The following is a 17,949-nucleotide window of genomic DNA, read 5'->3' as shown; positions in this document are numbered from 1 at the left end:
CAATGAAATGTGTATCTTACTATTCTGTTGGTTTAAAAAGAAGTTATGAAAGACTATGGTGCTTTGTTTTATAAATAGTAAAAAAATTAGATAATCTGACCAAAACTAAGGGTTAGAATATTTTTATGTTTTAAGTGAATATAGAGTATTGATTTTAAACAGATAAAATTTGAAAAATAAAATGACTTGGAGAACTCTGTTCTTCTTTAAAGTATTATGTTTGTACAAAAACCGAAAAAAGTACAGTGATGTAGCAATCATATTATCTTTAAAGTAATGAAAAATAATCAGAATCTTCCTATACACTTCTGTGAAGAGTTACAAGTATGTTTCTATAAAACGGTGGATGGCACTGTACTATTTACACAGGACACACCCTAACTGAGGTTCTTTAAAAGACCAGGAACAGAGACATGAAGACAATCTTGCTTTAGTTTTTTAAATTATCACTTTATGCCTAGATTTTCTGGAAAAACACTATAATTTTTGATAATAAACTAGATCATTCTACCAAATGCTCTACATCACTTTATAACAAATAGCTTAGGAAGACATTTTTTTCTGTCCCATATCTAAGACTTTAATAATTCTCTGAATAAAAATTAATTATAATGAAAGTTAGTCTTTGCAATGTCTGGTTTTCCCTTGTTAAAGGCTCAGACAATAAGTTGAGACATGACTGCCACCATGTGGGCAGTAAAATGATAGATTTCAAAATCAAACCTTCAATTTAATAAAAGAATTATCATATTCTTTAAATACAATGGAAAACAATAAGTACTGTTTGGTCTTCTTTGAGTTATATTATTCTAAATCCATTAATGTAATATTCATTCTTGGTACAAGTAGTTGGACGCTACTATTAACTGGCAAAATGCCAGTTATGTAAATTATCTACATCCTTGTTGCTCAAAGTACATTCCACAGACCAGCAGCATCTGCACTACCTGGGAGCTTGTTAGAGATACAGTCAGACCACACTTCAGATACCCTGAATCCAAATCTGCCTTTTAACAAGATGCCCAGGGAGATTCCATACATACTACAGGTCAAGAAGTGTTCATCTACAGTTAAATGCCTACATTAGGGGATCTCACCTCATCCAATGCAGGGGAGGTGACTTTTACCAAAAAGCCCATCTAGTTAAGAAAAATAGTTTGTCTTACTTGAATTGACTTTATCTTTGCAAATGTAGAAATCTATTTTATCTATTATTTGCTTAGGTTAAACTAATGGGATTAATTCCACAATTCAGAGAAAAAAATTAAAACAGATTTTCCAGAAAAAAGGGCTTGTTTACTTTCAGGAGAGATTAGAGTATTTTATTTTGCCCAATCAGAGCCCTTCAGCATAAAGACATTCATATACATATATATGAACATTTTCCAGAAACATTATAATACATTTTTTTAAAATACCAGCTTAACGGTATTTATTTACAAAAATATTTCATTACCTAATTTTAAACCTTTGCTGTGATGACATTTTGTAAAGTACAGGAATGCAAAATAACTACAAAGTTTAACACATTTTTAGTGTTTGCAATAGTGCTTTTGTTTTTGTTTAAAATGAAACAGTACACAGAGATTTTTTTTTTTTTTTTTTTTTTTTACCGTATTTAAAATACATACTCCAGCAATTACCTTTGAGATAGTTACTGGACTGAGCAAAATTAAAAAAAAAAAAAAAAAAAAGGTGCAGCAACTGAAAACTGCCTGCGGGTTTAAGGTAGACACAAGCTAGAGCTCTATACCAAGCATGCTTGCCCCTGAAGTGGACAACGTTAGAAAAACTTATCCTTGCTCTTTTTAACATTATTTTGGTGATGCATTTACAATGAACCAATAGTATAACTAGAAAGAAATGTTTTTCTGGTTCTAACTATCATGTTAAGCAGAGGTCACACCTAAAGTATCACAGTACCGTTTATTTACAAAAAAAAAAAAAACTAAAAAAATTTAAAATATGATTTACTCTCTTTGCATTGCTTTCTACTGACATGTTGAGTCTGTTTTTAACTCCTCACGTTGTCTTCAGTTGAAGCAAAGTTCGAACAACATAAAACACTTAGCAAACGTATATTTAAAAAAATGAAACTCCCAATCAAATAGGATTCCATTGCCATTAGCCTATGTCCATTTTAAATGCCTGAGCCAAACAACTTACAATAAATTAGTACTGACTTATTTACATCTCATACACTATAAAATTTTAAACTATGAGCCTCATTGCAAAATACCGGCAAAACTGACATTCATGATTTTTCTGATGTAAAGAATGCAATATGCAATAAAAAGAGCAATTACATGTAGTCCTGGACTACTGTACTCAATTTGTAAATGAATTGTGCCTAGTAATTTAAGACTGTATTAATAACTGAAGAAAGCCATGTGATAACTGGGAAGTTATTAAAACCATCTAATTCAGCTGAGAAAGGTAAAGTTTTCCCTTTAATTTTTGTTGTTGTTGTTACAATTATTTTCTGTCCACAGAACTTTTAAAACTTCTGTGGCAGGAGTAAGATCATTAATATTCACAGGAAAAATAATCCCCATAGCACTTTACAAGAAATTGATCAGTGATGAAAAGTGTGATTAACAAAAGCTGTAAACAGTATCTTCACATTCATTTTCAAATGAAAAAAAATCATTTGTGGGCATAAATTTCAATCCAAGAGAACAAACACTCTAAAAAGAAAAAGAAAAAAAGGAGGACACTTAAGATAGAGAAGTGCTCTTTTTCAAAGTAAAACAGATTAAAAAGTCTAGGAATAGTGATCAAGTATCAAACTGATAAGGAACAAATTCTATAAACTACAAAATAAAAACCTTCATTGACAAAAATACATAAACTCTGTTTTCATTTTTGGAAATTTATTTTTAAAAAAGGTAGAAGAAAATACCTGGAAAACTATTTTAAATATATATATATTTTAAAACAATAGTTAAGGTAGGCGTCCGACAGCAAGCTGCAGCTAGTGAGAAAGATCTTGCAATTATTATTGTGGGCATTTTCCCCAAAATAAAATTAATATTTGAAAATGCTCAATAGAGGGTATTTTTTAAACCACAGTAATGATTATCTTTCCTGTCAATGCATGAAGACTTTTGAATAATGTATGATTCTCTAAAATTGTATCTCGATATGAGATACCAATATTTCTTATTATAAGCGTAAAACATAACTTTTTGTATGGATAATATACATACTTTTTAAGTACTTTGACTTAAACTTAACAAGTTCACCATTTTTAAAATTAAAGAGTACATTTATAAAAATTTCATTTTAAAATTAAAAGTATATTCTCTAGCAGTATGTATAAATATAACATGTTACTGTATGATCTTAAAACAAATCTGAAAGTGTTGCAATAATTTAAGACCTAGAACACTGAAACATACAGCAAATGATTTTACCATTTTTTTCCTTGAAAACTATATAAAGCCCTATTAAAGATTTTAAGACTATGATCAGTTTAATCGTTTAAGGTGCAGCTAGCAGCATATTCATGATTTGGTATGTTTTATACATATGCATCACTTGATTTTAACTGAGAGATGTGGATTAAATGATAATAAAAAGTTTTTGTTACCTAAAAAAGTGCAGAAAAAATTCAAGTTTAAAGTTCAGTGCTCTTTATTTTGCAAAAACAAATAAACAAAATCCCCAAGTTAAAATGTAAAATAAATCTTTGCCACAAAAAATTTACCTTTGGATATAGCTTTTCTAATGTCATTGAGAAAATGCCTTCAGCAAAACATACGGAATCTGGAACTCAGGGTAAAACTCTGCACTCTGTGGGGGTCTCCCCCTGTCTTCCCTTTCCTCAGCTGTCTCCCCACCACCCCCTGTAACCTAAAAATGTGTAACACTTTCAGACTTGTTTAAAACACACACATATCTACACAAAAGAACTTCAGAGAAACCTACAATTAAGAAGGTCTAAGCAAAAGAAATGCTTCTTCCTTTACTATAGAGAACTGTACTTAAATTGTAATATACTACACATAACATAGACAAGTAGCAGCATTTTTTTTCACATCCATAAAGAAAAGCAAATTAAGTCAATCACAGCTCAGTGATACTTATAACCATTTTTGGAAACACTTTGTACAACTGAAATGCAAACCCAGGGGATTAAGATGATGTGAAAGTTCAAATGGATGTAATATATAGAATTTGTCAGAGTATTAAGATTTCAAACAACTTTCTAAGGAAATACATATGAATTTTAGTTTGAAGAGTGAACTGGCTATGTGGTACATATAGGGAAACAACTTCCTATTGATAAGCTGCTAATTAATGAATACTTCAATGATTTTAGAGCGAAGGACAAATGCAACAAAGAATAATGTCCTCAAATAAGGATATGAAGGAAGCACACACAAATCTTTCATTTTTCTAATATTTTCTATTTTTGACTTTTTTTTTTTTTGGTTTGTTTTCCTGAAATCCTGGCTTGCTGGTGACTGTTACTTTTTGCACGTAAAAAGAAAAAAATAGAGATGTTATCTCTCAAATTACAATAAATTCCCTGGGTTAGTTATTACTGCAGACTGTCTCTTATCTACAGACTGAATCAAGTATAACTCGGAGAAGCTATTTTCTATTCTCAAAAATAGTTCAAGCTTTCTAGTTCTAAGTGAGTTTCTAGGTTTGCTGTGCATAATCTGTAGATTAATTTAAAAACAAAATAACTCAAAATATTGATTTAACATTTTCTTATAAAATCCATCTCAGATAAATGTATCTACCTCTCTATTTGAAAATAATTACAAGATTAGTTCATTTTATATACAACAGGAAAAATGACCATAGAAATTAAGTTGATGTACAATTAACATAAAGTAACACAGCAAATTAAATAACTGGAGTTAATATGCCCTTCCACATAATGGGGAATCAACCAGTATATTATTTTACTTAATGCTTCTCAACTTCAAATCCATAACTGTTGATTTTATTGATGACATTCTCAAAACTGTACCTTAAAAAAGGGCCTAATACTTCCTGTGACAGATCTTGGAACAATGGGTTTATTAGATAACACAGGATACAAATTAAGCCATCTGTAAACTGCTGACTGTTCATCATATAGCTGACATTACCTAAACAGAAACATGTTACCCATAGGTATTTTCTACAAATTCAAAACCTTTTGAAAATGATTACTTTTAAAATATTTATTTTGGCTCAATCAATTATCTCTATCACATATATGTAGTCCCTCCCTGATGACATTCAAAGTAAATTTTAATGTAAACTTTTGTATCCCATAGTGCACATTATAAAATGTAAACATAAAAGCTTTATTAGTGAAAAGAATAAAGAGGAAAAGATGCATAACAGACTGTATGAAATTAAGGTGTTCTATATATACCTTTAATGATCATATGGAATAGAAAAAACAACCATCAAGTTTCTATCAATTTGTGCTCTGATTATCTCTTAATGAAAAAAATTATTTAATTTTTTATAGAAGAAAATATTTAAATTTCATTAATAGTAAGTGTAATGCTTCTATTTTGCTCTTCCTTTGTTGCTTTAAGAACCACCAATAATCATCTCAGATGAGCCTGTATTACGAGATCACTTACTTCCAGGTCTACCAAGTTACCTCTTCCCTGTCTGCAATGCTATTCTAGGAACCAATCATTTATTGTCCACTGATGGTCTCGTTTGCATTATACTCCAATACAGAAATAATTTAGTTACCAAAATGCACATATTTTCCTTTCCTTTTGGCTTTTTAAAACCTTGAAAGGACATGTACAGATTTATAGTATATTTCTACAGAAAATATTTTGTAGGTCATCAGACTAGACTCTTATATAGATAATTATTGACAACAGATGCTTGTTAATTTTCCATGCGACAGCATGTGCACTAAGATTTAATTGGCTCATCACCTGAGTGTACTGGAACTGTTAGCAAATAAAGGGCATTTTAAAAAGGGAGCTGAGCGTTTTACTGAAATAATGAAACCTTTTTTTTAGCAATTTTAATTAAATAATGCAAAGGTACATTTGGTTAAACATTTTATAAAAATTCAAGCAAAATTAAAAACTTAGCCAATTTCAACATTTCTACAAATTTAACCAGTAACTATTTTGGTCAAATCCACCTTTAGCTGAATTAATGAGAACAAGGACAAGGGACATTGAAGTATTCTCCTCACCACAATGGAGGTTTTTCTCACTTTCCACACTGTATAGCCACTACATGGAAACTCCCAGAATGATGAGCAGTTCAGTCATGCTCTACACTTTTCTTTTCAATGAAAAAGTGATGTATCGCCTTGTTTTGCTTTTGACAAAATATGGACTAAACACAAGTATACAATAACAAGAATCCAAGAGTAGCCCATACACACGTCAATGATGTGTATGTTTTTATTATTTAAAGCCCACCATTCAGCTTATCTGTCTACAGATATGGTAACAAACAGTTTGTTTCTTTTTCACTAATGACACTGATGACCGTTCAGTTTAAGGGAGGGAAAGTCCAAGACAGCTGTTTATAATTCAGTCAATGACACAAACATAACTATTTCAGCTTCAGGACTTCTGACTTATTGCCTCTCCCTCAAAGAGGTCAAACACTGATGGCAGATACAATAGCATACAATCTTTTGGCCTATGAAAGTTTAATACAGGAATGACCCAGGAATAGTCCCTGCCAGGTCTCCTCAACATCCCCCTTTGTTTCTTCATCTGTAACATGTGACCTGCTTAGTTCCCACACTGTCCACTCCTAGCTGGCACATACCACCTACTCCACTTTGAGTGCGTGTGGACCCTCCTCAGTTAAAGCCACATGACTGAGGTAAAACAGTGCATGATTGTGCTAGGAAAGAACGGTATCCAGTGATGAACATCCCTTTAATGTTAACTTTCCTAAACTGAAATCAATAAAATAAAAAGGAAAATTCTTTTTCCTTCCAGCTGAAGTTGGACTTAGTTGGATTTCTGGTTGTCAGAACTGGTACCATTTCTTATCTTTGTATTTCAACATCATCTAAAGGGGAAAAAACACAAAAAATGTTTTAAAAGTGCCAGAACAACAATATTTATGTTATAATCGATTTCTGTATTTTTCCAAAACATTATATCATCCTGAAATGTTCTATAATGTTAACCATATTGCTTACTTCAAATCAATTTATATTGAAAGCAATAAGTAAGAACTGTTCCATTTAGAGAAAAGACCGTAACTATTAAGAACTATAGCCTAGAAGGTCCTCTTATTTTTAGAAATGTGACATAATTGAACTTTGGCTCAGTATAGTCTTTGGTGACCTAAGCTAATACCTTAGAAATAAGGTAATTTTCAGTTCTCTGATTTGAACTAAAAATAATGGTTTAAGAACCTGGTGAATGAAAGCTTGAAAACAGTACTCTTGCTGCCATCCAAAACTTACTGAGCAGTTACTCTGAGACAGGTGCTGCATGGAACACCCTCCCTACAAGAATTCATTTGGTCGACCCTCACAGCTCTATGGTTAGAGATTATTATTCTCCTCATCTTATAAATGAAGCAAATAAGGCTTATACGGGTTACCCAAGGTAACACAATGGCGAACCTGGGATTAGAGCCCACACTGTCTGATTTAAGAACCCATGAGCTTAACCACCTCAATATATTATCTCCACAGACTCTCAAATACGGCTCACAAATATCATTTGGTAGATGAAAAAGGATATATAATATTTATATATTTCACTCCAAAGGGAGAAGCTATCAGTTTGAGTCTGAGCTAAACACTTAGAGTGTGAATATGTTTTGAAATTGGCTGAAATGTTAGATGCATTAGAGATCACAGTCAGATGCAGGGTTAGGCCAACAAAATTCTTGACCAAGGTCACTAGCCTATATCTGGGGTGTGTGTTAGTCTAGTACAAGGACTCACAAGGGATCTCCAAATCTCTTTGAAGCCCTGGACAAATCTCTCCCAGGTCAAGTGACCTCTTTCATTATTCTTGAGCAAGGAAAAGATGGCTTTTGATTGAAAAATTTAAAGAGCTATTAATGATAGATTGGGTACTCAAATACAAAAATAACCTTAATATGGTTTCTTCAGATAACAAACTAAAAATGTCCTCAAGGGTCAGGCTAGGAACTAAGTGTGTGAAGTAGCCCAGTGTAAAGCATCATGGAGTGACAGACCTACGTGGCAAAATGAAGATATATATTCTACCTAAGGGCCTTTAAGGTCAGTTTTTTAAAGTGTTACAATGCTGGCCAACAAAGCATACTTGTAAGGCCAGCTAGGGATCCCTTTTTTACAGTATCCGTTTCTAAGGTCCACCATGACTTTTGAATTCATCAAGACGAATTTGTTGCAAAAATGCATCTCATTCATCCTCTGTATGAACTGGTCTACAGATAGATTTAGTACTGTCTATTTGAATAAAAATGTTTGCCAATTTTAGTTATTTAGATCAACCTAAAGAATCAAGAGAGACAAATTATTTCCTTTTTTAGAAGTCAGTAGTAAAATCTGAGTCCTCTGCATTCCCTAAAAACAGCTGCAAAATCATTGGCTTTGTTTACGAGAAGCCTGAATGTGAGCAGGTTCCTTCATAATTTATAAACTTCAGGAGGAAACCAAAGGCTACTGAAACATATTCTTATAATGGCTCCCTCTGGTGGCAAAAATCAGGAATTTGCAATTGTACAGAGGATAAATGAAAGTTCTTGCGTAGAAATACAATAGCTATTAAAAAAAAGAAACCCAACAATTTTCATACTTGCTTTAACCTAGGTTATTTTGTTTAAATATTTGTTTGATAGATATACCTCATGAGCATGTTTAGAAAATGAATCTGCACTGGACAACATAGCTGCAGTTCTTTCTTCCAGATCACCAAGTTTCTGCCCTCTTTCATCTAGCGCCAACCTGGCTCGTGCTAATTCACCAACAACTCCAGATGCTGCTCCTTTCACACCTTCAATGCCTCCAGGACCAGGGATATGCTGTGCAAGACTCCTTGAGGCCTTTCCTGAGGACGATTCTCCAACTGAATGAATTTGATAAATGAAAGAGTAACTCAAATGAAAATTTAATATAAAAATCCTACTATATAATATTAAAACACAATTTTTAGGTGGAATAACAATGTAATTGAAATATTTATATATTTCACTCCATAATTAATGTTTTTATATCATTTTAATAATTTTAGATAGTTTTTGAAACATGCAAAGACAGAATGTATATTAATTTTCTACTCTATATTAGTTTATGTAACAAAATTTGTGTAAAAAGGGGACTAGTAATTATTTGTTGCAATGAATAACGGGGCAGACTGACACCAGCTTACGTAACAGTAAAAACTGCTATTAGTTCTGCAAAAAATTAAAGATAATTTAAACATACAGATTTGATTTAGTTTATTTATTCCATGCTTTCTCATACTTTAAATACTATGTCTAAGCTTAGAAGAAAAATGAAGAATTTATTCATTATTCTATTTCGGTCTCCATTAGTCGTAGATATGTGACATCCCTTTCTTTCCATTTATCTTGTCACTTACAAATAGAACAAACTTTTCCTTCAAAAGATCTCAGGAATTCACTGCTTTCTTTCCTTACATAATCCAGACCTTGATTACCTAATACCTAGATTACTGCAAAATTCTTAAATTCTGTTAAAGAATGAGGTCAGATTTTCCCTCCTCCTTCAGCCTACATTTCTTTCATTAGAAATATAATTCACATACCATAAATTTGCCCCTGAACACTTTAGTAACTTTTAGTTTATTCAGAAGGTTGTGCAACTATCATCACTATCTAATTCCTGAGCATTTTCTTCAAAAACAAAAACAGAAACAAAACCCCCATGCTAATTATTAGCAGTCACTTCCCACTCCCCTCCTTCTCAGTCCTTGTCAATCAATAATCTACTCTGTCTTTATAAATTTTCCTATTCTGAACATTTCATATAAATGGATTCAGACAATATGTGACCTTTGTGTCTGGCTTCTTTCACTTAATGTTGCCAAGGTTCAACCCTGTTGTAGCATGCATCAGCACCTCACTCTTCCTGATGACTGAATAATATTCCATTGTATGGAGATATGACATTTTGTTTATCAGTTCATCAGTTGATGGACGTTAGAGTTGTTTCTACTTTCTGGCTATTATGAATAATGCCGCTATGAACATTTGTACAAGTTTCTCTGTGAATATGTGTTTTCAATTCTCTTGGGTATATACCTGGGAGTGGAACTGTTGAGTCACATGATGACTTTATGTTTAATTTTTTGAGGAACTGCCAGTTTTCCAAAGAGGTTATGCCATTTTTACATTTCTACCAGCAAGGTACAAGTTTCAATTTCTCCACATTCTTGCAAACATATTTGATTTGTGCATCCCTAATGAGAAATGATGTTGTGTATCTTTTCATGTGTTTATTGGCCATTTGTATATTTTGTCTGAAGAAATATCTATTCAAACCCTTTGCCCATTTAAAAACTGGGCTATTTGTCTTTTTATTGTTAAGTTGTAAGAATTCTTCATATATTTTGAATACTGGACTTTTATCAGATTTCAGATATATCAGGTATATGATTTATAATTATTTTATCACAATCTGCAGTTTGTCTTTTCACTTTCTTGATAGTGTTCTTTGATTTTTAATTTTAATGAAATCCAATTTATCTATTTTTTCCTTTGGTTGCTTGTGATTTAGGTGTCATACCTAAGAAACCACTGCCTAATCTAGAGTCGCAGAGGTTTATATATATATATTTTCTTCTATGACTTTTATAGTTTTAGCTCTTACATTAAGGTCTTTGATCCATTTTGAGTTAATTTTTGTGAATGGTGGGAGGGCAGGATACAACTTCATTCTTTTGCATGTGGATATCCAGTTGTCCCAACACCATCTGTTGAAAAGACCATTCTTTTACCTTTGAATTTTCTTGGCATCCTTGTAGAAAATCAATTAACCACACATGTATGGACTTATTTCTGGATTCTCAGTTCTATTCCATTGGTCTGTGCATCTCTCCTTACGCCAGTACTGCACTATCTTGATAATTATAGTTTTGTAGTAACTTCAGAAATTGAAAGATGTGAGTTCTCCATCATTTTTCTTCTTTAAAAAAATTTTTGTGTATGTGTGGCTATTTTGGATCCTTTTCATTTCCATATAAATGTTAGGGGCAGTTTGTTTCTTTCTTCAAAAAAAATAGCTGGGATTTTGACAGGGATTGTGTTGAATGCACAGATCAACTTGGGGAGCATGGCCTTCTGCCCAATATTAAATTTTCCCATCCATGAACATAGGATGTCAATGCATTTATCTATGACTTAATATCTTTAAATGATGTTTTGAAGTTTTTAGTGCATTTTACACATTTGTTAAATTATTCCCGTTATTTTGTCTTTTTGATGCTATTATAAATGGAATTGTTTTCTTAACTTAATATTCATTTTGTTCATTGCTAGTACATAGAAGAAATGAAATTGATTATTTATATTGATCTTATATCTTGCAATCTTGCTGAACTTGTTTGTTAGCTGTAATTTTTTTTTTGGGTGCGGGTTAAGATATTCTATTTGCAAGATTATGTCATCTGCAAACATAGACTTTTACTTCTTCCATTCCAATCTGCATGACGTTTAGTTCCTTTTCTTGCCTAATTGTCCTAGTTAAAATTTCTAATATAAGGCTAAATAGAAGAGGTAAGACCCTTTGAATTTCCATCTAAAGGTTAGTATCAGTTATAAAATTTTGGGGGGAAGGTAATTTTGATAAGGACTTCATTAAGTGTATATCTGTGTATGCATAAATCAGTTTTGGGAGAATTGATGCCTTTTACTGAATCTTCTACTGCATGAATATGGTATATTTCTTTTATTTGGGTCTTTAACTTCTGCCAACAAAGTTATATAATTATCTGTTTTCCCCATAAAGTCCTAAACATGTTCTGTTAAAATTTATTTCTAAGTATTTGACTTCTTTTGTTTGTTTTGATATGAGTGTTGGTAGACAGAATAATGTCCCCCACTCCTCTAAAAGATGACCTTACTCTAATTCCTGGAACCTGTGATTATGTTAGCTCACACAGGAAAAGGAACTTTTCTGCAGATGTGATTAAGTTAAGGAGCTGGAGATAGATTATCCAGGTAAACCCAATGTAATCACACAAGCAAAGAGCTCTTTCCAGCTATGGGCAGAGAAAGATAATGGCTTCAGAAAAATAGATTCAACAAAGTTGCTGGCTTTGATGCTTTAACTAAGGCAATTACATTCTCTTATCTTTCTTCATTCCTGATAGTGTTTACTTGTGTCTTCCTTTTTTTTTTTTTGCTTTGTTGATTTTTTTTCTATTTTGAATTTGTTTACTAAGTCATTACTATCTTATTATCTTCTATTTTCTTTGGTTTATTTTGCTGTGTTTTCTACCTTCTTGAGATGGCTGCTCGGTTCACTCATTTTCATGTTTTGGGTTTTTTTTTCCCCTAATAATATTGTATATATATTTAAGGCTATAAATACCACTATTACTTTAGATGCATACCAATGGTTATGAATTCTTTGACCCATGGGTTATTCAAAAGTTTATTTCTTAATTTTCGAACATGGGGGTTTAAAATTAACTTTGTTATTAATTACAAGTATAACTGCATTGTGATTAGATTACAAACCCTTAATTGATTTTAATCCTTTGAAATTTGATTTTTTAAAAAATCATTTAACATATGGTCAACTTAAACCCCAACTTTTTAAAATGCAAGTTTCAAACATACAGGAAGGTAAAAGAACTGTATCATAAATATCCATACACTCATTATCTAATTTTGGTAATAGATAACATTTTTTGCTGTGAGTGTTTACATGTAAAATTTTTAAATATAATATTCAAAATTCATTATAGACATAATATTTTATCCCAAAATAATTTGGTATACATCTATAATTTCTATACAAATATATTTTATGAACATCCTGTGTGTGTTTGAAAAAAATGTATTCTGCAATGTTGTATATCTGTTTAGTAGGTTTAAGTTCATTGTGTTCTTCATGTCTTCTATATCCTTTACTATAAGACTTATTGTCTGCTTTTATATCTCAATCAATGGGCATATTTGCAGTTCCCCTGCTATGATTGGGAAATGGTCTCTTCTAGCAATTAGTCAATATTTGTTTTTTATATATTTTGAAGTGAAAATATAAGGTGCATTCAATAATGCCTTAATGTTTACATTTTGATATTAATATAGCTAAACCAGCTGATTCTTCATTTGTGTTCCTGTTTTCCAACTTTAAAAATTTTAATATTTCTGTTTTAAATACGTCTTCTGTAAACAATGTACATTCTTTCTTCTTAAATTCAGTTGGATAACCTTTGCCTTTTAAATGGGACATAATTACTATGGTTATTTAAGTCTACAGTCCTTTATGTGCCTGTTTTGTGTTCTTTCTCTTCTCCTTTCTTGCCTTATTTTGGAAGGATTGTGATTTTCCTGCTATTCACCTGGAAGATATACTAGGTTGTAGAAGTCACCTTAAAAATTTTAACATGCATCTTTAACTTATTAATGCTACTAGATATTTTTAAAAAGTCTCTCAAAAATTGCATGATCTCAGATCACCTTAAATCCATTACCCTTTGTGACTCCCTTGATTTTATGTGATTTTTTGGGGTCACACATTGTTTATTTATATGTGTATATACATACCACAAGACTTTGCTTTACAGTCTATACAGATTATATTTATGCATGCACTTGCTACTTTCTTTCTAAAACATTGTTTCCTACATCTCTGACATTCCATGAAGGAATATTTAGAGTTCCCTTTAGTGTGGTGGCAAGTGTTATTCATTTCTTCATTTGTCTAAAAATGTCTCATTCCTGAAGGATATTTTCTATTTTTGGCTGTTGAGAAGTCAGTCTATAGCTTGTTAAGCTTCCTCTAGTCACCTTGAAGATTTTCTCTTTGTCTTTGATATCCTCTATTTTCATGTAACATACTTAGCTGTGAATTTTTTTTTTAGAGATTTATTTATTTTAGAGACAGAGAGTGTGTGTGTGAGTTGGGGGGGGGGGCAGAGGGAGAGAGAGAGAGAGAGTCTCAAGCAAACTCCACACTGAGCCCGAAGGGGGGCTCAATTCCATGACTCTGAGATCATGACCTGAGCCAAAACCAAAAGTCAGATGCTTAACCGACTAAGCCACCTAGGCACCCCTCTAGCTGTGAATTAAAAAAAAAAAATTCTTGGAATTCATTAGGCTTCTTGAATGTGTGAATTGGTATCTTCTATCAATTCTGAAAAATTTCCAGCCATATATGTTTACATATTGATTCTTCTTTACATGCTTTACTATTTCTTTAGAAGTCCAGCATATGTTAGATCTTCTCACTGCAACTTCTATTTCTTTTATTTTCCTTGTATTTTACATCTTTTTTGTTTCTCTGTACTACATTCTAGATGGTCTATTTTGATGGTCTTCAAGCTATATAATTTTCTCTTCAGTTGTGTCTAATTTGTGGTTAAATTTATCCACTCAGTTTTTTGTTTTTGAATCTTTCAGTTCTAGAAATTAATTTTAGATTTTACACATTTGTACTGATTTCTATAGGTTTCAGTTATCTCACAAAATGTTTAGGCATGGTGAATGTGAACTTATAATATACATGACTATTTACAGTTTATGTCTGATAATTCTAATATCTGAAGTACCTATAATTCTGCTTCTGCCTTTTGTTTCATTGTTCATGGTGTTGATTACTAATTTTCCTGGTTAACTTGGATGACATATTTGAAAAATTATTTCTACAAATAATTTGAAGACTTGGAATATGTTATCTTCCTTTAGGGAACATTTTCATTTGCTTCTGCCAGGTGCTAGGGACTTAAAACAGTCTATAAAAGTACTTAACTAAGGTTGAAAGTTTTCTGGGACACTCAGATAATTTAAAGCTGAGCTCAGTCTGTGTGTGTGAGGGCTGATTTATTTCCAGTTCACCTTTACTCCTAAGCTTGGCCTTTGGGGTCCTTGCAAAAAGGAGAAGTTGTTTAACAAGATCCCTACCCTTGCCCGTTCTAGGAGCCCACCTTGATAGTATAAACACAGTTTAGTATATCAGCCTCCTGCTTCAGATTAGCAAAGTACTCCAGGGTAAAATTGGCCTCAGTTTGCCAGACTCAGCACTTTGGGTTCCCATCCTTCCCCATCTTCTTACTATACTGTTAGCTCTTTGATGTTTTTAAGAATTAAAATAAACATTTTTTATTTTGTGTAACTTTAGCAATTATTCTTGGTGAGAATATTATTCCAAATTATCAGTCCCCCATAACTTAAACAACAGTCTTCATTTTAAAAAATGAATTAAAACTGACTGATCCTGAGTAGCAAGATGATTGATCAATAATCTGGGTAAGTTTTGAAAATTACATTGCACTGCTACTTACTGATATTTAATCTTACAGTTTTTCTAATTAGCCAAAGAAACACAAAAGGAAAATTCTGTAATATTTTAGCAAAACAGAAAGAGAATAAAAGGAAAAAAAATTAAGGACAGATAACAGCTATTTGAAAGAAAGGTCAAACAATCATTGACTCATTAGCTCCTTCAAGGACCAATTTCTACTCGGTGCCAATTATGTGGAAGGTAGTAAATAAACCAGATATTGCTATTTTAAATAACCTTCTGGTGCAATGATAATAGTTTTGGAGATTTTATAAAATAAATGTTTAGGTTAAAAACTTTTTCAAAGTTAAGGTCATCAATTAAGGTAAATCATGGAATTGAAAGAATAATAAGGATCACATTTAATGAAAATAAAATACTTTCTAAAATATTCATTTATAGTTGTGAATACTCCTTTTTAACCACCTGAAGCTATTCTGATCTTGGTTCCTTGAGTAAAATACTCCCCTGATTTGGGTTAGAATGACACAATTTTATGTATTTTTGCTAAAAACATGGATATATTAATGTGACAAAGAGGAAAAAGGTGAACATAATTTATACATGTAGGAAGAATTTAAATGGCTTCAATGTTTCAGTTTTACAGATACAATACCCAAATTAAAGAAATCAACTTACACAGTTCTTCTCTATCAAGAGATTGTGCACCACCTCCAAATAAGCCTTTAAAGAATCCCCTGTTTGGTGCTTCAGGTGTTTCTACAGGAGTGAAGAGTTCACCCAACATCTCCTTTAAAATCAAAACAAATTGTAATTGGTAAAGTTACAGGGAAACTAAACTATAATTCACAAAACCATCACTGTAAGGTCTAACTTAAGCTTATAACATTACCTGTTGAGATTCACAAACAATTAATGAGCATATTTCAAGTGACTAGATCCAGTACCTACTGACTTAGTCGAACAGTTAAGACTAAATTGACTAACTTGCTGCTTGCTACTTTGGCTAGATTATTTTCCTTACATTTCAAGCAAAGATGATATTCTCACTTAAGAAGATTCCAATCATTAAGACAAAATTTTCCCATAATTCTTAACATCAAAAATTGATAACTGGATTAACAATTAGGTCTTCCTACATTAGAAAGAAGAAAAGCTATTAGTAAGTTGAAAAGTTTAGTGTAATGATGATGACACAGTTTTGGAATTATCACTTTCAGCTGAGTCAGAAAATTAGTGATCTAGAAAGACACATCAACTTCTTTTTTCATAAGCATAGCTTAGGAAGAGAATTATGCCAACATACACCTGGAATTCCAGAATTGTGGCAGGGAGATGGAAAGGCTTCTTTCTGTATTGTCTGAAATTACTATTCTTCAGAGCACAGAAACGGTAAAACTAACTCAGGAGACAAGAAAGGTTGCTGATATGTTATTGACTTTGTAAATAATACATAGAGAGAGAGAAGGAATTTCTATAAGAGAAGAATGGTAGCAACATTATTTATAAGGCAGCTCTGGGAAGCTTTAGAATCAAAATAAAAGTATAGTGAGGCTTTGGGATTGCATTTCTGCCCACTTAAGAGTAGTAGCTATGATACAAAAGACAAGTACGTTATTGGTTCTGGGTAGGAGTTCTGCTGTATCTGGTTTTACATTATTATAGTTGAAGATGAAGCATGTATTTTTTAGAGTTTCTTCCTTAGGGCTGTGCTAAGAAAGTTAATAAAGGATGTCCAAAGATTTTACTTTTAAGTATATTCATATTAATGTTGTTTCTCCAACCAGATTACAAATGGGAATAGATAATTGTTAACACAATATTAACAAGAGTTTCATTTATAATGTTGAAGTGGATTGAAGCTTATATATTTTAATTTTCTTTCCTCTGAAATTCTACAAAGTGGAATAAAACTGGAATGAAAAATTTCCTGAAGTCAATAAATCAAACTTGTTAAAGCGCTCACTAAAGAATATACTGATAACTATTACTTAATTTAAATTTATATTACACTATATAACAAAACAAAGATGATTTTAGGCATATTCCCAATCATTTTTATACTGTACTACAATAGATTCCAATTTAAACTATCTTTTAAATTCATACAACAAAAACGGCAAACAGCTACCATTTGAGTGTCTTTTATGCTAAATCAAGAGTAACATGACATATAACAAGTGATGGTATAAAGATACGATTTTAAAATTTATTTTAGAATTACAGCTCTTATTTGGTGTTTAATGAGCTTACAATTTTACAAATGCAAAGTAAGAAATATAAAAAAACCAGATTACATTTATAAATGAAGAGTCATTTATAGTGTGGGAATGACTGGTCCAGAGTATGAACTTTGGAACCAGATGGACTTGGGTTTGATTCTCATCTCTGCCTTTTTACCCCCAGAGGTACTTCAGGCAAATAAGTTTCTCAGAGAACTGGTTTCTAAGAATCTGCAATCTCAGTATTAAAATTTGGGGAGAAAAAGTGATATTAAAAAAAGCATATATTATAACAACATTAAATAGTATCTACAGATTTTTTTGCTTGTATTTAAATAA

General features: G+C 31.8%; 1 protein-coding gene across 5 annotated transcripts in view; it reads right to left on the bottom strand.

The window, feature by feature from the left end:
- Nucleotides 1-1,295: 1,295 nt before the first annotated feature.
- STXBP5 (syntaxin binding protein 5) overlaps nucleotides 1,296-17,949 on the bottom strand; it is a 184,853-nt gene continuing 168,199 nt past the window's right edge. For all 5 annotated transcript variants that reach the window (XM_034990955.1, XM_034990958.1, XM_034990959.1 and 2 more), the window contains 3 exons: nucleotides 16,067-16,178; nucleotides 8,800-9,020; nucleotides 1,296-7,017 (listed from right to left, as the gene is read on the bottom strand). In XM_034990955.1, the coding sequence (XP_034846846.1) occupies nucleotides 6,976-7,017; nucleotides 8,800-9,020; nucleotides 16,067-16,178 (375 nt within the window). In that variant the 3' untranslated portion in view covers nucleotides 1,296-6,975. The remainder of the gene's footprint in view (nucleotides 7,018-8,799; nucleotides 9,021-16,066; nucleotides 16,179-17,949) is intronic.

The sequence above is a fragment of the Mirounga leonina genome, unplaced genomic scaffold (genome assembly GCF_011800145.1).
Source record: "Mirounga leonina isolate KUSES-001 unplaced genomic scaffold, KU_Mleo_1.0 Mir_53, whole genome shotgun sequence".
Classification (NCBI taxonomy): Eukaryota; Metazoa; Chordata; class Mammalia; order Carnivora; family Phocidae; genus Mirounga; species Mirounga leonina.
The sequence above is the reverse complement of the archived record's forward strand: the minus strand, read 5'-3'. Positions and strand labels throughout refer to the sequence as shown.